Here is a 22685-nt window from a genome sequence, read left to right as displayed (position 1 = left end):
ATTTCTTGCTACCATGCACTTACAGGACTCCCAAAAGCGGGTCAACCCGAAAAGCCTGACAATGCTGCCCCCTCACAGCACAGCGCTCGACACAGCGTTAGGGACAGAAGTCATCGGAGTTTCAGCACAGGGCAGCGGTCCCTGGCTGGCTGTGTCCTCCGGAAGAGAGAAGGATCGGGTGTAGTCCTCGCAGGGCAATACTCGCCGGGGTAGGGACAATGGGCAGGGGGCACCCGAGGGGTGGCTGCAGAGGAGGCAGCGGTCCGTCCCAGCTAGTCGCCAGGGGCCAGGGGGCTACTGAGCGACAGTTGGGGTCCCGCTGGCCTCGGGCTGGGTCGCCGGAGCCGACCCGCCCATGGTCAGGTTGGCCACCTGCTAATTGAGGTTGAACTGCTTCTTCACAGCAGCGGCGGCAGCCCGCGGGGCTCTGCCTGGCAGGCAGGCCTACACCCAAACAGCTCCTTCATGGCTTCACAGCTAAGGCAACCGACTGCATCTGCTGCGGCTACCCGAGCCGTGGACCTCGCTCTCTCGCGTCACTTCCGGCGCGCCGTCCACCCACCCTCTGGGCCGACCGTTCGGGGCCGAGGCCAACCGAGCCGAGCCGAGCTGGACCGATCGGAGCCGAGCCCCGACGAGCCCGATCTGGCGAAGATCGCGAGGAGCAGAGAGCAGAGCAAAGCGTCCTCTGCGGGACTTTGCCCCAGCCCTTGACACCTCACGTTCAGCGACGCCATCCACCCACCCTCGGGCAGATGGTGGCTGAGAGGCCCTTGAAACAGGCAGAACATATTAGCCAAAACTATAATAGTCAAATATTTACCACATTGAAATTTAGTGGGATTCCCATGTATTTTAAGGGTTCCCTCCACTCTTCCGAAGTCCAAGTCACGTGGTTTTTGTTTCCATCAGATCACTTGTGGTGTGAATCTTCAGGGAAGTTACCGGGAAAGGGAGACCAGGAGCCTGCCCTGTGGGTGGTCATCCTCCTCCCCACGGGAATGCCAGGTAATCTCCCCAGTGTTGGGGTCCACTCCAGGTAAGTTCATTTTGTTTAGGGTCCAACTGGAGCTATTGAGCCCCTTGATCGAATGCAAGCAACACTGAAACAAAGCCCAGGGTTGTCGGTTTGGGGTTTTTCATCCAGAGGGAAGTTGAACAACAAATGGCATTCCCTGTCCATTTTATTTTTTTCATCATCAGTGACTAGGCCACTGACTGTCAGGGATGTGTATTTCTTAGGGGTCAGGAGAACAGAGAGCAGCAGCAGGGCAACAGTGCCACAGGAAACATCACTACCCTTGCTTGAACAGTTACTGTTAGGACACAGGCAGGTAGCTATTCCTAAATCTTCCCGGGGTGATGGATGATGGTCTCCTTCCTTGCCACATATAACACAAAGGATTGTTCCCAGGACTGTGCTGGGGGCACACTTTTCTAATAGTGTCTCTATGGCTGTCCCAAGCAGCTAGTGATGGTCACAGGGCTAGATGCAGTGACCAAAAAGTTCTAACCTGAACATAAATGAGTGAAACTCAAGCACCCACCGGTTAGGATGTTGTGTTGCTGCTGCCCCAGGTGGGAGCCTCAGAGACCACGTGGCAGACACACAGGCCACACCTGATGGCACCTCCCAAGTTCAAGTGTGGCAAAAAAAGCGAGCTCTGCTAATAAACTGAGCAACTTCCATTCAACTCCTGGGATTCATTCTGATTGGAACAACCTGGTTAGCACTTCCCCCAATCCTCACCACCCTCTGAATCATGGCAAGGTGATTTTGGGTGCTAGTTGGCCAGACCTTGGCAAGTTTCCACCCCTAGAATCAGGCAAGGATGGTCGCTTTTTTTTTTTTGTCCGAGACAGTTTCGCTCTTGTCTCCCAGGTTGGAATGCAGTGCACAATCTCAGTTCACTGCAACCTCTGCCTCTTGGATTCAAGAGATTCGTCTGTCTCAGCCTCCCGAGTAGCTGGGACTACAGGCGTGCACCACCATGCCTGGCTATTTTTTGTATTTTTAGTAGAGATGGAGTTTCACCATGTTGGCCAGGCTGGTCTCGAACTCCTGACCTCGTGATCCGCCTGCCTCAGCCTCCCAAAGTGCTGGGATTACAGGCGTGAGCCACCGCGCCTGGCCAAGGAGCCTGTCTTGATTCACGTGGACTGAAAGGGGAGAGGCTTAGTTTTCCATAAGAAGCTCTAGCTTTTTTTTTTTTTTTCTGCGACAGTTTCGCTCTTATTGCCCAGGCTAGAGTACAATGGCGTGATCTCATCTCACCACAACCCCGGCCTTCAGGGTTCAGGCGATTCTCCTGCCTCAACCTCCCGAGTAGCTGGGATTACAGGCATGCGCCATGATGCCTGGCTAACTTTTGCATTTTTAGTAGAGATGGGGTTTCACCATGTTGGTCAGGCTGGTCTCGAACTCTTGATCTAAGGTGACCCACCTACCCTGGCCTCCCAAAGTGCTGGGATTACAGGCGTGAGCCACTGTGCCCAGCCCACTCTAGGTATTTTTTTTTTTTATAGAAGAAAGAGATACTGGAGAGTCAAAGTAACAATTGTCCATTGTAGCCTTTTGGGGAGAATTTCCATGGTGAATGCCTAACTTTTGGCCCACAATATTAATGTCCAAAGAGCTTTTACACTTCCATGACTCTTCTCTTGACTTTGCCAAAAGATGCAGTCTAGTTGGCAGTGAACTTTCTCTGGCTGGGATATGGCTCAGACTACCCCAGCATTGTCTCATGCAATAAGGTATCATTTAGCCTGAGATGGCTAAGCTTGCAATCTCCGGACTCCCCTCTGTCATAAACTTTCAGATCCTCAACCAGGAACTTACATGGAATGAGCTAGCCCTGGAGGTTAGCTGGAAGAAGACTTTGAGATAACCAAATTCCTCTGAATCACCAGCTATTTTGAATCAAAGGCTCATCCAACAACAAAAGTGTATAACCCATCTGCCTCTGCCTTCTTCCAGTCACCCTCAATCTCACAGTCCAGAACTATGGGATTAACACCGTATAGTACTTGCTGTTAACACTTACTATCCACTAACACCCATGGAATGTGGACACTGCTAAGCTGGGAGACGATGCTTGTGCAATAGTTTGTATTAACCTTTTGGCAAAGGACCACTCCAAGAAAATGGTGTATTTCATCCCATTAGCACTCCCCCTGGCAAAGCTCTCCACCCTTAGCCATTCCCCTCTGTCATTTCTACTGTGGCTATCAATGAAATATTGTGCTTCCGTTAGAATACTGAGCTAGCATTTGATATTTGACCTCACCCCAAGGTGTGTATTCTGGGTTTCTGTTGTTTATTTTCCTTTTAAAAAAACTGAGTGCAATTCAAAGTTCTTAAAGTATGTCTGTTCCCTGCTTCCAACAACTGACAGATAACAAAATGGAATATACAAACACATTTTCAATTTATAATGTATATTAAACATACGTTATACATATACAATTTACAAGTGTTGCTTCTGGCTGGATTATCTGCCCATCACCTGAACACTGAGGATTCTGCTAGCTCTTCTGCCCTGGATTAATTATAGCTATAAAATTTCATGACCAGCAAGAAACCAGGCGACTTCCCCAGTACATCTTGAATTTATACATATATTTTGTACTGGATTTAGTACAAAATAAATCCAGAACATCTTGAATATGCATCATAATGAAACAGACACACGTGAACCCACTCCCACGTGAGAAACTCAGGATGTGTCTATGTGCTCCTTCCCTGCCTCTCCCTTCCCTTTTGTGTGCTACCCTCCCGGCTCCCTAAAGGTCACCAATATCCTGATTCTTTTTTTTTAAAAATTTTCCTCGTCTTGCCCGTTTCTGTACAGTATTTTACCGTATGTGTATGTTTCTCTAAACAACATTAGTTTTACTTGGTTTGAATTTTACAAAGTGTTGTTAGACTTCCTTCTTTCACTGAACATCGTGTTTCTGAGATTCAGCCCTTGATGCTGCTACCTGGTAGCTCTAGGTCATTTATTATCACTGCTACATGGCTTCCTATTGTATTACTTTTCCACACACGACTTCCCTCACATTTCTTTTCTTTCTTTCTTTTTCTTTTGAGACGGAGTCTTGCTCTGTCGCTCAGGATGGAATGCCGTGGCGCCATCTCGGATCACTGCAACCTCCGCCTCCCGGGTTCAAGCGATTCTCCGGCCTCAGCCTCCTGAGTAGCCAGGACTAAGGCGGCCACCACCACGCCCGGCTAACGCCCGGCTAATTTTTGTACTTTTAGTAACGACGATGTTTCACCATGTTGGCCAGGCTGGTCTCGAACTCCTGACCTCAGGTGATCCGTCCGCCTCGGCCTCCCACGGTGCTGGGATTACAGGAGTGAGCCACCACGCCCGCCCCCCTCACTACATTTCAAAGGCAATTTTGGGTGCAAAGCCCTCAGCACAGTCGCTGGCAGAGTCAGCACACAACAAAATTTTGTAAAAATTGAATGACACTGAGCCCGGACTGAACGTAACAACTTATACTTGTTGCTTCTGGCTGGATTCTCTGCCCTTTGCCCGAACGCTGAGGATTCTGCTAGCTGTTCCGCCCTGAGTTAATTATAGCTATAAAATTTCGTGACCAGCAAGCAGAAACCGGACGACTTCTCCAGGCACGTAAGACTACACTTCCCAGAAAGGATTGCGATAGTCTTCTGTTTAATTTCTTTTTCCTATCGTCAAATTTCCGGGTTATGTAGGCGGTGCCAAAATAATTATCCAATGAGCAACTTCGTAGGCTGAGGGGGCAGGATAATTGTTCAATGAGCGGCTCGGAAGAGGAACCAATAACCGGAGAGGTTGCTGGGGCAGCCGGCGTGGGCGGTGTCACCGAGCCGCGCCAGCTGAGCCAGGTGGAGCCGTACAGTCCTCTCTTGCTTTCTGCCTGTGATTAGCGCCGTCCCCCACCGCCGGTCGACCCCGCTTCCATGTCCCTGGCGGACACAGCTCCCCGGAATCTCCACGCCCATGGCCACTAGGCAGAGGGAGTCCTCTATCACCTCCTGCTCTTCCGCCTCGAGCTGCGACGCGGACGACGAGGGTGTGCGCGGCACCTGCGAAGATGCTTCCCTGTGCAAGAGGTGCCTGTCGGGCGCGGGGTTCGGGGCCGGCATCTGGGGCGCGGGCCTAGGTGGGAGGCGGGCCTGCGTCTGAAGAATACTCTAGAGGCTGGCAGGGATGCAGCCCCCGCCTCGCACGACCCTCGTTTCCCACCTGTGAAGTGCAGGGAGCAGGGCTTCATGTATTTAACGAATCGTTTCTGAGCTTTTGCTGTGAGCCAGGCAGAGGGCAAGCCTGGGTACCGTCGATGGGAGCAGGCCCCTGAACTAGGCAGACGAGGCCTTGGGCTTCTTGGAGCTAAACTCTGCTGGAAAGACAACATGAAGCACATACTAGCTCCAGCCTTGGTGGGTTACGAGGATGAGAGGTGTAGGTTCTCTCTCTTTTGTAGATTGCATTCTTTAGGGGATTGGCATGATTCCTGTTGTGCACCTGAAACTCATGACGACGAGGGGAAATAACCCGCCCAGAGCCAGGTAATATCTCCTTGCAGAGCCAGTAGCACACTAAGTCTCCACTATTAAGGGTGTGGTGGTGGGGATGGGGGCGTAGCCAGCAGACGTACATGTCAGATAAAGAGAAAACATGAGACTTGAGTGTCCACCATTTATTCTTTCATTCAACAAAAATTTTTGAGACCTTTGTGCCAGGCCCTTACTTTGGGCTGCTTAGTAGAAATTCAGTGGTGGAAATACATCAAGAACAAGACAGACATGGTATCAGACATACTGGAACTCACAGCTTAGTTGGAAAAGAGAGACAGGAAGCCAATAATTACTTGTGAAATACATAATTATGTTTTTTTGTGTTGAGTGCTGACAAATACAGCAGTGCCATTAGAGTTTGTAATTTTGTTAATGATGTTTAAGGTGAGAAGAGTTCGGGCACGGTGGTTCATGCCTGTAATCCCAGCACTTGGGGAGGCCGAGGTGGGCAGATCGTGAGGTCAGGAGTTCGAGACCAGCCTGGCCAACATGGTGAAAACCCGTCTCTACTAAAAATACAAACATTAGCTGGGCATGGTGGCGGGCACCTGTAATCCCAGCTACTCGGGAGGCTGAGGCAGGAAAATCGTTTAAAACCGGGAGGTAGAGGTTGCAGTAAGCCAAGATCACGCCATTGCCCTCCAACCCGGGTGAGAGTGCGAGACTACGTCTCAAAAAAAAAAAAAAGAAAAAAGTGAGAAGAAAAGGCTTGAAAAATAGGAAAGTTGTAAGAGAGTGTTCAGAGGAGTGTGAACTGTTAGAGGAGCTCAAAGAATGCTTTTAAGGTGGGAGAAGGAGGCTGAGGCCACATAGTGATTGTAGAGTGGGGAAAACCAGTGTGTTGGTTTAAACTGTGCACTTTTTATAGGTTCTTGGGGACTAAACTGTCAGAGCATGGATTCTGGAGCTAGACTCTGTCACAAACTGAGCTTTGCCACTTACTGGCAGTATAAAGTCGGGGAAATTACTAAACCTTTCTGTGGCTCAGTTTCCTGATCTGTAAAATGGGGACTATAATAATGCATCATAGGTGGGTGTGGACAAAAATGATATTTAATATTAGAGCAATTGGAGCAGTGTCTGGCATGTAGTCTGTGTAAGTGGTGATTGATTAAATCAATAAATACACAAGTATTAAAGTCTTAGAGGCAGTCCCTTTTGAAATTTGTGAATTTGAGTGGATTATACTCAGCCTTTTTTCTTCTGTGGTTTTCAGTTGCTATTGGCCACAGCTGTCTTGGCTCACTGTAACTTCCACCTGCCGCGTTCAAGTGATTCTCCTGCCTCAGCCTCCCAAGTAGCTGGGATCACAGGCACATGCCACCATGCCCGGGTAATTTTTGCATTTTTAGTGGAGACAGAGCTTCACCACGTTGGCCAGGCTGGTCTCGAACTCCTGACCTCAAGTGATCCGCTCGCCTTGGCCTCCCAAAGTGCTGGGATTACAGGCATGAGCCACCCCGCCCAGCCTAGTCTTTTCATTTTTAAAACAGTGATAATAAAGGTAACCTTTATGGGTGTCAGGATTAAATGAGATTATCGACGCAGAGGATCTGACACAAAGGGAAGCCCTCAGTAAATTATTGTCGTTAGTTTTGACTTCCCTCCAGGCTGAATACTGTTTACAGTTGCTGAATTTGCAGTAGCTATGAGTTAGGGTGGTTCCTGCTGCCCTGAGTGAGTTGTAGCTATAAAATAAAGAGCCAGTCAGCCTTCTGGGGCACCTATAAATCTTTTACTTCTGTTTAGTTTGCTTCCTCCTTTGGTACAGAGCCCTTCTGGGGATAAGGAGGATGTTGTCTGTCTCAGAGGATTGCTGTGCAGGTGAAATGGGGAGTGTTTCCAGCAGTGCTTGGCATACTGGAGGTGTTCAGAATTGGTAGTTACTGTCCTCACCACCCCTCATTGTCGTGAAACCATTATCATCATCATGATCCTGGACTTGTGGTATCAGAAATTTTCTGGTTGGATATATTAGGTTTACACTAATTCCATTTGACTCAATAGGTATCAATTGAGCTCTTTTCATGGTAGCCCACTCTCCTTCCCTTCCCTTGTCTGCTCTCCTTATGATGTCCATCATGCTATGCCACTGAGTCTGTTCTCCCCTCTTTTGTTTACCTATGACCCAACCATCCCACCAACCCCTCACTGTGTCCTCTGCAGTTACCACCCTATAATCAACATCAGCTTCTGTTTTGTTAGCCTCTCCTTAGCCATTCCCTGCCTCCCTTTGCCTTCACCCTGACCCTTCCCCAGGGATATCCCATCTTGAAGCCCTCTCCTGTGGCTCCTCCTTCTTCTCATCCCCTGTGTATCTCAGGATCAGGGGTTTCAGCTTTGTATCCTCCTGTGTGTGTCCCCCGTCTCATTCCATGGAGATCCTTCCTGCCCAGCTGGAGCCCTCCTGGTTGCTGTTGTTCACCTTCTCCTGGTCATTCACCTCATTCATGGAAGACTGGGGTGCTTGGCCCACAGTGTCTTCTACCTCAGTTCATGACTTCACCTTAGGTGACCTCAGCGTCCACATGGAGCCTGTGCATGGGCCACTCAATTTCTTGAACACCTGGTTTGTAGTAATCACCTCTTCCTATCTGATTCTGTCACCCTTTCCCACCATGATACCCTGTGTTTTTATCCTGATCCTGCACTGCCTTACAGATGAGAGTGCAACACTCTCCAGCCCTGACCCCTTTTTCCAAGTCGCTTGACCAGTTATTTTCTATTTCCCATGCTGTGCCCATTTCTTCTTAGCACCTCAGTGGTTTTCTCTATCTTTTAGATGTTCCCTCCGCTGTTACCTCTTAATTGATTACTTAGAGTTTATCCTTCATCCCTCAGTAATTCTATTGACAGTGCATTTATCTTCCTTGTCCTTTGATCTTAGTAGACCCAAAATGCTGGTTTAACCAAACTATCCATTTTTGCCTTGAATACAGGTGCTAGAAATTACACAGTCGGGTGGCTTGGTGCCGCTGCAATCATGTCAGCCAACCTCAACTGTCCCCTTAACAGAACCTGACTATCCTAGTTTATTTCTCAGATCAATTCACTCTCCCTTTCTCCGGATACTTAATTCAGATGTTTTTCACTTTCTTCAGACTTCTGATTTACCCCACCCCTTTTTTATTCTCAAGATAATATCAGCTATTGCTCAACATAGAAAATGGGAGCCCTCAGAATGAGACTCCCTTAACTTCCCCCAAGACACTTTTTTTGTTTGTTTTGAGAGGGAGTTTGGCTTTTGTTGCCCAGGCTGTGGTCTTGGCTCACTGCAACCTCTCCCTCCTGGGTTCAAGCGATTCTCCTGTCTCAGCCGCCCGAGTAGCTGGGACTACAGGCGCCCCCTACCACACCCAGCTAGTTTTTGTATTTTTAGTAGAGAAGGGGTTTCACCATGTTGGTCAGGCTGGTCTCGAACTCCTAACCTCAGGTGATGCACCTACCTCAGCCTCCCGAAGTGCTGCGATGACAGGCATGAGCCACCGCGCCCGGCCTTCCCCCAAGAAACTTAATCATCCTTTTTTACTTTTACAGTTGTGAATTCCTCCAGTAAAGACCACCAGAAACACACCTATAGTTAAGCAAGCTGGGGTTATTACTTATTGCAAGGAGGGAAAACTCACACCGTGAGGAACTGTGGGTCCCATCAGTAAGAGGGTGTTAGACATTTAGGATCTGGGCTTTGGCTGGGCGATTTGGGGGAAGGTCGGATTTTCTCTGTATTGAGTACTGAAAGGAGGTGGGAAAATTCTGTCCAGTAGCTCTCTCTTTTCTGGAAGGAGGTTTGGCTGGAGTAAGGCTAAAGCTGTAACATGTAAAGAAGCCGCAGTCACTTCTCTCAGCTGGGAGAAAGAGATGTCTGGTATTCCGTGGGTGGCACCGTGACCTTGATTTTTCTCTGCTTAGACAAAATGATGAGGTCTCGTTTCGTCTCCTGTCATCAGTGATGCAGAGTGCCCTTGTGTGGGTGGTCTGCGTGGTTGTTTATGTCCAACAGGAGAACAACATGGCCTTCCTGTGGGTGCCAGCCAGCTTCCAACAACATTAGGGCCTGGCCCGCAGCACCAGGCCAGTTCCTCGAGGTCAGTACCACTCTTCTCTTTTCTGCAGTGGAGGAGGTGTTAAAGAGATAAACTGGTAATCTTAGCACTTGGAGAAGCCAAGGTGGCGTATCACTTGAGCTCAGGAGTTCAAGACCAGCCTGGGCAACACGGGGAAACCTCCTCTCTACAAAGAAAAAAAAAAAAAAAAAAAAAAAGAAAAAATTAACCGGTGTCGTGGTGCATGCCATTAGTCCCCTGTGCTTTGGGGCTGGTGTGGGAGATCACTTGAGCCTAGGAGGTCGAGGCTGCAGTGAGCTGAGATTGCGCCACTGCACTGTGGCTTGGGTGACAAAATGAGATCCTGTCTCAAAAAACAGAGATAAACTGGAAACTGGGGTTTGCCAGGCAGAAGACAGTAGCAGGAGCAAAGGCATGGAGACTGGAGTAGAGTGGTATATTAGGTGAACTTGACAGAGAGTAGGGAGTGGGTAGCAGGTTAGAATTGAGAAAGCTTGGTTCAGACAGTGAATCACGGAAGGTCCCAACAAGTATGGGTTTTATCCTAAGGGATTTTGAGTGGGGAACTGATGTGATCTTGGTTTGTATTTTAGAAAAATTTCAGGCAGCTATGTGGGAGAGGGGTCAGTGAGAAAAGGGACATCTTCCTCTCTTTTCCACAACCATAGCCCTTGCTTGGGCTCTCCTCACTCACCTGATCTGTTGCAATGCGCTCTTACCTGCTGGCCAGGGTGATTGTCAGGATCACAAGTCTTACTCTGTCACTCACCTAAAAACCTTTTGATTCTCCATCAGCTGCAAGGTAAACATCTGCACTTTGTTGTATGACATACATACTGTACCTTTTCATGATCTGCTCACTCTAACCTGATAGGCCACCAGCTGGAAATCTCCACTTGGATGTCTCAGTATTATCTCCAGTTCACTATTTCCAAGACTGCTTCATATCAGCTCCTGCCATTCCCAACCTGCAACTCAGTGAATGATGCCATGGTTTATTCAGTTCACAAGTTAAGGCCAGGTGTGGTGGCCTACACCTGTAATCATAGCACTTTTGGAGCTGAGACGGGTGGATTACCTGAGGTCAGGAGCTGGAGACCAACCTGGCCAACATGGTGAAACTCCATCTCTACTAAAAATACAAAAATTAGCTGGGCATGGTGGTGTGCGCCTGTAATCCCAGCTATTGGGAGGCTGAGGCAGGAGAATCGCTTGAACCAGGGAAGTAGAGGTTGCAGCGTACTGGGATCGTGCTACTGCACTCCAGCCTGGGCAACAGAGAGAGACTCCATCTCAAGAGAAAAGAAAAAAAAAATTTGGCATCATCTTGGAACTGCCCTTTTACTTTCCCTCTTATGCAAGCAGTCACTCAGACCTGTTAACTTTTATCTGCTAAGTATTTAGGGGATGAGGGAATTATTTGGCTAAGTAAGGAAAGGAATCAACTTTCCTCAACCTCTGTTCCTGTCGTCTGTGATCTAAACTATGGTACTAGTCTCCCAAATGGGCTCCCCCAATCACTCTTACCTCCCCCAAATCCATATCTCACACTGAAGCCAGAGGTTTGTAAAAGGCCCATTTGATCGTGTCACTCCCTAGCTTAATGGCCTCCTGTTGCCATTAGAAAAAGACCAACATTTCTTACATGGGCTACAGGGCCCGGCCTGCTCTGTGTACTTCCCCAGCCTCACTTCATACCACACTTCCCTCCCCCATCACCGCCATCCTTTCAGTTCATCTAATGTGCCCTGTTTCTTCCATCCTCGGGGCCCTCGAGCATGCCATTCCCTCTGCCTGGAACGCTTCCTCCACTCTCCCTTGCCTGTTTAGTTCCACATTATCTGCTAGGTTAGTGCATTCGCTCCACACTCTTTGTTGAGCACCTGCTCCGGTTATGGAGGTGCTGTCCTCCACCCTGCCAGTGCAGAAGTGAGCCAAACACAGGATGCAGCTCTTGTGGAGCATTGGTTCCTGGAGTGGGGGTGGGTGGGGAATAGCCAGGAAACAAATGAGCACAATATGTGGCATGTAAGATGGTGGGGGATGCAGTGGGCGTGTTGGAAGGCGTTGTCATCTGAGATGGAGTGGCCAGGGAAGGCCTCACTGAGGTCAGTGCAGAGGAAAGGCTTGCAGGGGGCAGGGAGTGAGCCCTGTGGGTGTCTGGGGAAGCAGTATCCAGCAGAGAGAAGCAGGAGAGTAGAAATGCCCTGAGGCAGGAGCCAGCCTGACCTGTTCCAGGAGCAACAAGACCAGGATGGGGGATGGGGAAGAGTGCAGGATGGATCTGGGACAGCATGGGCACAGGAGGTGGGGGCAGATGCTGCAGGTCACGCAAGGGAGGCTCTCGTAAGGACCTGACTTTTCCTCTCAGTGGGATGGGAGCTGTTGGAGCATTTGGAACTGAAGAGCGAGGTGGCCTGACTTGGTTTTAACAGCATTGCTTCAGCCTCTGTTAGGAGCAGACTGCAGGGGCAAGGACGGAGGTAGGATCAGTTAGTTGGCTATGGGGGTGGCCCCTGTGAGACAGGCTGGTGCTTGGATCAGGATAGTGGTGATGGAGGTGCTGAGAATGTATCAGATTCTGGGCGCATTTTGAAGGTGGAGTTGATAGAATGTTCTGGCAGAGTGGGTATGGGGTGAGACTGAGGGATCCAATATGACTCCAAGGTTTTTGGCTTAGCTCAAATGTGGCTCACTCCAAGAGGCCTGTCTGACACCCGCAGACAAGATCTACCTTCTGTTAAATGTTCTCATAACACCCTGTTCATCTTCTTGGTGGTCGTCGGCCCAGTAGTAGTTTAGAAAGTGCCTAGTGTTCTGCCACTGGAATAGATGCGAACTGAGCACAGATCATTCCTACCTTTGCGCCACATGAGCTGTGTTTGTCATCTGGCCTCAGTGACAGGAACTGAGCGCACGTGTTCAAGATTGTGTTTCCCGATGAGGTCTTAACATTCTGGTTTTCTGTTTTACTGACTTTTAGTGGTCTGTGTGTTCTAGAAAGCAGACCAGGGCTTATAAGGCTGAACTTTCATTGTGAAAATTACAGAACTTAATCTCATTTTCAACTGCATGGAAAAATGTTCTCCCCTTTAGCAGGTCACAGGGTCTCTCCACAAAGCCAAGTTTTTCCTCACGGCTCAGCCCAGGGCCTTTCCGGCATCCTGATGGCATTTTCTTAGCTGTGCCCCAGAGAGTAAAGTCGAGATTGTGATCTGAAATATTTTCAAGGCAGGTGCTGCTTTCCATCCCCAGAGAGGACATGCCACTTCAGAACTAGAACATTCTGTTAAACATAAATTAGCCGTAAAACTTGTCTATCAGGCCAGGCGCAGTGGCTCACGCCTGTAATCCCAGCACTTTGGGAGGCCAGGGCAGGCAGATCATGAGGTCGGGAGATGGAGATCATCCTGGCTAACACAGTGAAATCCCGTCTCTACTAAAAATATAAAAAATTAGCTGGGTGTGGCGGCGGGCGCCTGTAATCCCAGCTACTTGGGAGGCTGAGGCACGAGAATTGCTTGAACCTAGGAGGTACAGGTTGCAGTGAGCCAAGATCGCGCCAGTGCACTCCAGCCTGGGCGACAGAGTGAGACCCTGTCTCAAAAAAAGAAAAACAAAAAAAGTTGTCCATCAATAAAGTGAAATTTTATGGTTTTTGATTTCTTTTTTTTTTCCTTTTTTTATCTTTTTTTTTTTTTTTGAGGCAGAGTCTCGCTCTGTCACCCAGGCTGGAGTACAGTGGCGTGATCTCAGCTCACTGCAGCATCTGCTTCCTGGGTTCAAGTGATTCTCATGCCCCAGCCTCCCAAGAAGCTGGAATTACAGGCATGTGCCACCACACCCAGCTAATTTTTCTATTTTAGTAGAGAAGGGGGTTTCACCATGTAGCCAGGCTGTTCTTGAACTCCTGACATCACGTGATCCGCCTGCCTTGGCCTCCCAAATTGCTTGGATTACAGGCATGAGACACTGCACCTGGCCTTGTTTTCTTTTTTTTTTTTTTTTGAGATGAGGTCTTACTCTGTGGCCCAGGCTGGAGTGCAGTGGTATACTCACAGCTTGCTGCAGCCTTGACCTCCCCGGGCTCAGGTGATCCTCTCAACTCAGTGTCCCGAGTAGCTCAGACTGTAGGAGTGCATCACCAGGGCTGGCTGATTTTTGTATTTTTTTTTTTTTTGTAGAGACGGGGTTTTGCCCTGTTGCCTAGACTGGTCTCAAACTCCTGGGCCTCAAGCAATCCTCCCACCTTGGCCTCCCAAAGTGCTAGGATTATAGGCATGAGCCAACACCCTTGGCCTTGTTTTCATTTTTTTAAGGAGCAGATTAAATTTTGGGATGTGTTTGCCGAAGTTGATGACTTTTACATCAAGAATATAAATTTTGGCCAGGTGCCGTGGCTCACACCTGTAATTCCAGCACTTTGGAAGGCCGAGGCAGGCGGATCACGAGGTCAGGAGATTGAGACCATCCCGGCCAACATGGTGAAACACCGTCTCTACTAAAAGTATAGAAATTAGCTGGGGGTGGTGGTGGGAGCCTGTAATCCCAGCTACTTGGGAGGCTGAGTCAGAATTGCTTGAACCCAGGAATCGGAGGTTGCAGTGAGCCAAGATCACACCACTGCACTCCAACCTGGTGACAGAGTAAGACTCCATCTCGGCCGGGCTCGGTGGCTCAAGCCTGTAATCCCAGCACTTTGGGAGGCCGAGACGGGTGGATCACGAGGTCAGGAGATCGAGACCATCCTGGCTAACACGGTGAAACCCCGTCTCTACTAAAAAAATACAAAAAACTAGCCGGGCGAGGTGGCAGGCGCCTGTGGTCCCAGCTACTCGGGAGGCTGAGGCAGGAGAATGGCGGGAACCCGGGAGGCGGAGCTTGCAGTGAGCTGAGATCCGGCCACTGCACTCCAGCCCGGGCGACAGAGCCAGACTCCGTCTCAAAAAAAAAAAAAAAAAAGACTCCATCTCAAAAAAAAAAAAAAAAAAAATATATATATATATATATATATATATATATATATAAAATTTCAAATTATTTTTTCTCTTAAAAGATTTTTTTAATGACAGAAGTGAGTTCTTTTTTTCTTCCCTTAATGACTGTATTAGTTTGTTCTCATACTGCTAAGAAGAAATACCTGAGACTGGGTAATTTATAAAGGAAAGAGGTTTAATTGACTCAGAGTTCCCATTGCTGGGGAGGCCTCAGGAGACTTACAGTCACGGCAGAAGGCAAAGGAGAAGCAGGTACCTTCTTCAGAGGGTGACAGGACAGAGTGAGCGCAAGCAGGGGAAATGCCAGTCGCTTGTAAAACCATCAGATCTTGTGAAACTCACGATCATGAGAACAGCATAGGAGAAGCAGCCCCCATGATCCAATTATCTCCACTTGGTCCTGCCCTTGACATGTAGGGATTATGGGGATTACAATTCAAGGTGAGATTTTGGGTGAGGACACAGCCAAACCATATCAGTGGCCTAATAGGAGCATATTGTCCATGTCATTTCACAGAGATCTGTCTCATTGTTTTTAATGGCTGCACAGTGTTCTGCAGTTTCGTACGTTGGCCACTCTTCTGTTGTTCATCATTTAGGTGGCTCTGGTTTTGCTCTGAAAATAGTGTTGTGATTAGCATTTTTACACGTGTGTGTGAATTTTCTTGTGAAATAGATTTCCAGGGAGAAGTTTTTGCAAAATGCTTGTTGAAAGATGTTATATCAGTTGTACCTACCCATGGTGAATGCGATGCTAATTATTGAATAGTCTCAGTCTCTTTCATTGTTTACCAGCTGCTGGGTAGAAAATAGGCTGTCTCTTTAATTTCTATCCTATAATCACTCATGAGGCTGAGCTTTTAAAATCTGTTCACTGTCATTGATATTTCTTATGTGAACCCTCTCTCCTGATTATTATTATTGTTTGAGACAGTCTCACTCTGTCGCCCAGGCTGGAGAGCAGTGGCACAATCTTGGGTCACTGCAGCCTTGACCTCCCTGGTGGCTTAAGTGATCCCCCCACCTCACCCTCCCAAGTAGCTGGGATCACAGGCATGCACTACCATGCCCGGCTATGTGTTTTTTTTTTTTTTTTTTCCCAATAGAGATGGAGTCTCACTTTGTTGCCCAGGCTGCTCTTGAACTCCTGGGCTCAAATGATCTGCCCTCCTTGACCTCCCAAAGTGTTGGGATTACAGGTGCGAGCCACTGCTTCCAGTTCATGTTATTTCCTGTTGGACTGTTTGTTGTGTCTTGTTTGGTTGTGTTTTTCTTAGTGATTTGTAAGAACTTTTTATTTCAGGCATAGTTATCCTTTGCCTTTGCTTTGGTAGCAGTATTTTCTGTCAAGCTGATGCTTGTCTCTTGGTTCAACTCGTACAGTACATTTCATAATTCAGAAATTGTAAATCTTTTTTTCTTTATTTTGAGACAGGATCTTGCTATGTTGCCCAGGCTGGTCTCAAATTCCTGGGCTCAAGTGATCTTCCTGCCTCAGTCTCCTATGTAGCAGGGATATAGGCGCTTGCCTCTGTGTCCAGCTTCAGAAGTTCTAAATCTTTATGATACAAAATCTGACAATCTTTACCTTTATAGGTGGTGAGTTTTGGGCCATGCTTAGGCTATTTCCAATTATTGTAACTTTTCTTTTATCATTTTTCTGGCTTTGGTTTTATGGTTGGATTGTTCATCTGTCTTTTTGAATGTGTTGTAAGGTTGTAGTATTAATTTTATTCTACATCATTAGCCATTTGTCCCCATACCAACTACTGAATGGTCTGTATTTCCCCATTGATTTGAGACACTTGTATTATATATAAATTGTTTTTTTTTTTTTTTTTCGCGACGGATTCTCGCTCTTTGCTCAGGCTGGAGTGCAATGGTGCATTGTTGGCTTACTGCAACCTCCGCCTCCCAGGTTCAAGTGATTATCCTGCCTCAGCCTCTTGAGAAGCTGTGATTACAGACATGCACCACCATGCCCAGCTAATTTTTTGTATTTTTAGTAGAGATGGGGTTTCGCCATGTCGGCCAGGCTGGTCTTGATCTCCTGACCTTGGGTGATTCACCCGCCTCAGCCTCCCAAAGTGTTGGGATTACAGGCGTGAACCACTGCACCCAGCCTTATACACTAAATTCTTGCTTACACTTTAACATTGCAGTGTGTGTTTCATCCTTGACTTCCTGTTAAATTGCTTTCTTTCTTTTTTTTTTTTTTGAGACAGAGTCTTGCTGTGTCACCCAGGCTGGAGTGCAGTGGTGCGGTCTCAGCTCACCACAACCAGCCTCCTGGGTTCAAGTGATTCTCCTGCCTCAGCCTCCTGAGTAGCTGGGATTACAGGCATGAGCCACCATGCGCGGCTAAGTTTCTGTATTTTTATAGAGGCAGGATTTCACCATTTTGGCCAGGCTGGTCTCGAACTTCTGACCTCAGGTGATCTGCCCACCTCGGCCTCCCAAAATGCTAGGATTACAAGAGTGAGCCACAATGACTGGCCTAAATTGCTTTCTTTCAATCTGATAGCTCAAAATGTTGACTTCCAAAGGCTTTTAGTTGCAAATTGAGTCAGATGCAATTCCCACAGCTTGTTTTGCAGGTGTAAGGATAGGTTTTTACCAGGGAATTGCTGAGTATTCTTAGTCCATTTGAGCAGCTTTGTTCCAGGAGGGAAGAAGAAAAAGAAAGAATCCTAGGAAAGGACATCTGTTTCTCAAGAGCCCATTTCCTTTCATCAGCAAAGCAGTATCTTTTCCGGAAACTCTACACAGTAGACCTGTTATTATAAAAGAGTAAAAAGTTGAAAAACTTTAAATTTAAGTAAATTACAGTAAGCCAAGATGAACTTATTAGAGAAAGAAAAATTGTAAAAGTTTAGTGTAACCTGAGTGTACATTGTTTTGAAAGCTTATAATAGTGTAAAGCAACATCCTAGGCCTTCACGTTCAATCACCAGTCACTCACTCACTCATCCACAGCAACTTCCAGCCTTGCAAGCTCCATTCATGGCAAGTGCCTTGTATAGGGGTACCATTTTTTATCTTTTTCTTCTTCTTCTTCTTTTTTTTTTTTTTGAGACAGAGTTTCACTCTCGTTTCCCAGGCTGGAGTGCAATGGTGCAATCTCAGCTCACTGCAACCTCTGCTTCCCAGGTTCAAGTGATTATCCTTGTCTTAGCCTCCCGAGTAGTTGGGATTACAGGTGCATGCCACTATGCCCTGTAATTTTTGTAAACTTTGTATTTTTAATAGAGACAAGGTTTCATCATGTTGGTTAGGCTGGTCTCAAATTCCTGACCTCAGGTGATCCGTCCGTCTCGGTCTCCCAAAGTGCTGGGATTACAGGCATGAGCCACCATGCCTGGCCCATTTTTTATGTTTTATCCTGTATTTTTACTGTACCTTTTCTGTGTTTATGTTGTGATATGGTACTTTTTTTTTTGAGACAGTTTTGGTCCTATCACCAGGATGGAGTGCAGTGGCATAATCTTGGCTCACTGCAACCTCTGCCTCCTGGTTTCAGGGGATTCTCATGCCTCAGCCTCCTGAGTAGCTGGGATTACAAGCGCCTGCCACCACACCCAGCTAATTTTTGTATTTTTAATAGAGTCGGGGTTTCACCATGTTGGCCAGGCTGGTCTTGAACTCCTGACCTCAAGTGATCCGTAGATATGGTACCTTTTCTAAGTTAGCTATGTTTAGATACTTATCATTGTGTTATGGTTGTATGCATTATTCAGTACAGTGTGCTATAGAGGTTTGTAGCCTAGGAGGACTAGCTATACCTTGTAGTTTGGGTGTGTAGTGGGCTGTACCATCTAGCTTTGTGTAAGTGCACTCTGTGATATTTACACAACAGTTACCTAACAGCATGTTTTTTCAGAATGTATCCTTATCTTAAAGCAACACATGACTTATGTGTGTATGCGTACAAACACACATCATTTAAGCAACTCAAGTGTTATGAGGGGAAAAAACAAGTGTGTATGGGGGGCAGATTTAAATCCAGGGGAGAAAGTTTGAACACCTACATTAAACTTTCAGTTCTCTATGTTAATAGAATTAAGTTCCACAGCTTATATAACTGACTTAACTTCAATCTGTAAAGCCAAGCCTGCCTTGTAGGGTCTTATGAGGGTTCTTGTTTGTGTGTATTCATATTTTGTCAAGCATTTGGAATAATGCCTGGCACATAGTAAGCACTTGGTGACTGTTGATGAAAGAGGTAAGTGAGACTCCAGGCTTGATCCTTATAGGCCAGGTGAGCAGGGAGGCCCCTTTTTATTCTTTGACGCCTCAGATGAGAAAACGGCTGTTGGAGGGGATTTCACACCTTTCAGAAGAAGGCCCTGTTGTTCCAGTTTGACGTTCATGGAGATAGGACTCAGTCAGTAAATGCTTCTTGAATGAAGCATTAGGTGGTTGGACCAGATCTGCCTTTCCCGTGGGAGGAAAGAGATGATTTTAGGTGTTACACAGATGTTTATCGTTTTTGTAGTTAGCTAATTATTACAGTGTTGTGTTAGCAGAAAATATTAGGCAGCACCTCAGACCTCGGTATTTTTAAAAAGTGAGTGATTTAAAGACACACTAAATTGAACAGGTGGCATGTGAATGTCATGGAAACCGAAAGCATTTGTGGATTGAAAGAAAACTGGGAAAATCTTTGAGGTCTTTCCAAATCTGAGATGTTTGATTCTTTGAGTCTGGCTTTAAATGTGAAATCAGGATATACAAATAGAAGTGATATTCTCTGAGTTTTGGGAGCAGAGACATGTAATGGAAATGGACAGGCAGAACTGGATGCACAGTGTCATGCAGGGTGCAGAGATAACAGTGTATTAGCACTTTGGTGTCTGCTGTGGGCAGCCTTGCATGTGTATGTATTCTCTAACAAAATTGGGAACATCCTATACATACAGTTTTGTAACCGGGTTTGTTCACCTGATGCTGTCACTCCGTGTTCAGTGTTCCTGCAGAGAAATCTTTGTGCCCATTCTTGGTGATTTTCTTAGGATTAAGTCCTAGAAATGGGATTGTGTGGTCATTGTGTATGCATGTGTTTCAGGCCTTTTATACTTGTCATCACAGTGCCTTGCAGTATGATTGTGCTAGTTTGAGGTTCTGGCAGCTTGAGTGCCCTCTTCCTTATCCCTCTCCAAAGCCAAGTTCGATTAAATAATAGTTTTGTTGGACTGGGCGTGGTGGCTCACGCCTGTAATCCCAGCACTTTGGGAGGCTAAGGTGGGTGGATCACGATATCAGGAGTTCGAGACCAGCCTGCCCAAGGTGGTGAAACCCCATCTCTACTAAAAATACAAAGATTAGCCAGGCGTTGTGGCAGGCATCTGTAATCCCAGCTACTTGGAAGGCTGAGGCAGAAGAATCGCTTGAAACTGGAAGGCGGAGGTTGCAGTGAGCCGACATCACGCCATTGTACTCCAGCCTGGGCCACAAGAGCAAACCTCTGTCTCAAAAAAAAAAAAAATAATAATAATTTTGTTGTCGGCCGGGCGCGGTGGCTCAAGCCTGTAATCCCAGCACTTTGGGAGGCCGAGACGGGTGGATCACGAGGTCAGGAGATCGAGACCATCCTGGTCTACACAGTGAAACCCCGTCTCAACTAAAAAAAAAATACAAAAAACTAGCCGGGCGAGATGGCGGGCGCCTGTAGTCCCAGCTACTCGGGAGGCTGAGGCAGGAGAATGGCGTAAACCCGGGAGGCGGAGCTTGCAGTGAGCCGAGATCGCGCCACTGCACTCCAGCCTGGGCGACAGAGCGAGACTCCGTCTCAAAAAAAAAAAAAAAAAAAAAAAAAAAAAAAAAATAATAATAATAATTTTGTTGTCAGTTTGTTCAGCAGTTGATTCACTTACTCTCCAGCTGATGTCCTGTAAATCCTGAAACTTGCTGCTTGTCTCCCTTGAGAACTCCCATCAGCAGCCCCCGACAGCACTCTCCTCCTTACTGCCCGACACTGAGTGGCAAATCTTTTCATCTTGGCCACTCTGATAGGCTGGACAGTGAGATCCTTCTTCCTAGGGTGCATGGAAACCCATTGCAGTCACCTGGGTTTGCAGAGTGGGAGGAGGAAAGTGTTAGTGGCACTAGGAAGTAGGAGCCGGTGGGAGTTGCTGGCTGCGTGTGTTTGCATTATGGACCCATGCATCTCACCACTCTCTAGCACTGTGCACCACTGTGACCACGGACAGGGTGCTCTTGAGGTCAGTCCCAGATGCCCGCCAGGCCCTGCATCCTGAGCCTGTTTCTCCCTCTGGCCTCCTCTCCAGTGTCTTGCTGTCCTCCAGCCTCCCTGCCTCCTCTCTGTACTGGAGGCTCAGGTGTGTTCCCCGAGCCTTTCTGCCTGCCCTTTCTCCTGTCTGGAATGCCTTTTGAACACCTGACTTTTCCATTCTCTAGGGCTCGCCACGGCCATCCCCTTCTGAGAGAGGCCTTCCCCTGTCGCCTTCATCCTCTCTATGAGTCACAGCCTTCATTCCTCATCATCTTGTAATTATCTTTCTCTCTCCTTTCTCTCCTTGTTTACCGCTGTACCCGCAGTGCCTAGCACTTGGCAGACACCCACATGTTCCTTGACTAAACTTCAGTATTGAATAGTGTGAAGAATCCAGTGGTGAGAGGATAGAACCTGCTCTTTATTGTCCAAGAGTCCAACAAGCTACGGCTTCCAGAGGGAGGCAAATTGATCAGCTTTTCAACAGAGCTGCTTAGCAGTGGGGTGGGTGCCTTCCTTGGGGAAGTAGTCAGGCAGTGACTTGTTGTTGCATTGGTTCTTGCACTGGATATTAGGGTTGATGAGATCATTTCTAAGGTCCCTTCCAATCCTTAAAACTGTGGGATGGGTATTCTCATCTGTGGGTTGCTGGGCTATCATTCTTGTTTCAACTGCAGATGTGGCTTTTACCACTAGATGACACTATATGATTTCTTTGAAATCAGCGTTTCCCAAACTGCCAACCGCACTGAGAAAATATGTTTTTCATTGCACTTACACCCTCACCACACACTTGAAACAGAAGTAGGCTGGGCACGGTGACTCACACCTGTAATCTCAGCACCTTCGGAGGCGGAGGTTGGAGAATCACTTGAAGCCGTGAGTAAGTGTCATGAATGTCTTAATCCTTACTGTATGTAATGCATCCTATTTTTTATTTTACTTTGTTCGACATTTAAAAAAATGCAGATTTACAAACAAATTGATTTTGTTGTATTAATGGGTTATGACTGTTTGAAAACATTTTTAAAGTATGCTGTTATAAAACTGTGTGGGTATGCTGTTTTCCTTGGACAGTCTGGGCTTGTATAACAGGTCGTGTCCATTAGTGAATGTTTTGCACGTTTCTGTGGTGAGTTGCTGCATGGAGCAGCTGAACATGTGCTTCTTTTTGGATGCCTGTGCATGAAAGAGGTTGGAGATTGTGCAGAATTCAATACTTACTGTAGTCAGGCCAGAGGTAAACCTTAGTCGTAGATTTAAAGCTATATGATCTGCTTCTAGAAGCTCAGAGACATGACACACCCATACCCTAAATTTCACCTTACTTAGCAGGCAAGAAGAAATGGGGGTATTACTCAGGGTATCACTAGGATGCTTTGGGCTGCAAGTAACAGAAGCCTGACTCACATTGGTTAAAAGAGTGAAGATACTTACTATCTCACAAAATTGATGTTCAGAGGTAGAGCAGTCTGCAGGCCCAGCGCAGCTGAGCATGGCCTTCGGCATCCAGGTTCTTTTCATGACTCCTCAGTCGTCCTAAAGCTGGTTCTCATGGTTGCAAGAAGGCTTCCTGTGCTAAACGAAGCCTTAACTCCTTGTGGTATAGACTGGGTAGAGAGAATTAAGGCTCCTGTGGCATTTTCCACATTATTTTGTTCGTGCTTGCTGTGTTCATTTGTTCCTGGTTTCCCCACTCTGACATCTCTAAGGGGAGTAAGAGGACGGCACCTAACACAGAGTCAGGAGAAACACTTGGGTTAATTCATGCTGTTTGTCGAGTGTTTCTGAGTCTGCCTTCCTCTGGGCACAGGCCTTTTCAT

At 47.2% G+C, this 22685-nt stretch overlaps 1 protein-coding gene across 3 annotated transcripts in view; it reads left to right on the top strand.

The window, feature by feature from the left end:
• The first annotated feature begins 4272 nt into the window (after window positions 1–4272).
• Window positions 4273–22685, top strand: part of LCMT1 (leucine carboxyl methyltransferase 1) — a 70620-nt gene continuing 52207 nt past the window's right edge. For 2 of the 3 annotated variants that reach the window (XR_004438823.1, XM_033217709.1), the window contains exon 1: window positions 4273–5104. Coding sequence is in view for 2 of the 3 variants with exons in the window: in XM_033217709.1 (XP_033073600.1) it covers window positions 4992–5104 (113 nt within the window). In the remaining variant the exon portion in view is untranslated. Of the gene's footprint in view, window positions 5105–5452; window positions 5561–22685 lie in introns of those variants that run through there. The other variant, XM_033217710.1, reaches the window with a different exon arrangement.

Source organism: Trachypithecus francoisi, unplaced genomic scaffold (genome assembly GCF_009764315.1).
Source record: "Trachypithecus francoisi isolate TF-2019V2 unplaced genomic scaffold, Tfra_2.0 Lachesis_group10, whole genome shotgun sequence".
Lineage (NCBI taxonomy): Eukaryota > Metazoa > Chordata > Mammalia > Primates > Cercopithecidae > Trachypithecus > Trachypithecus francoisi.
The sequence above is the reverse complement of the archived record's forward strand: the minus strand, read 5'-3'. Positions and strand labels throughout refer to the sequence as shown.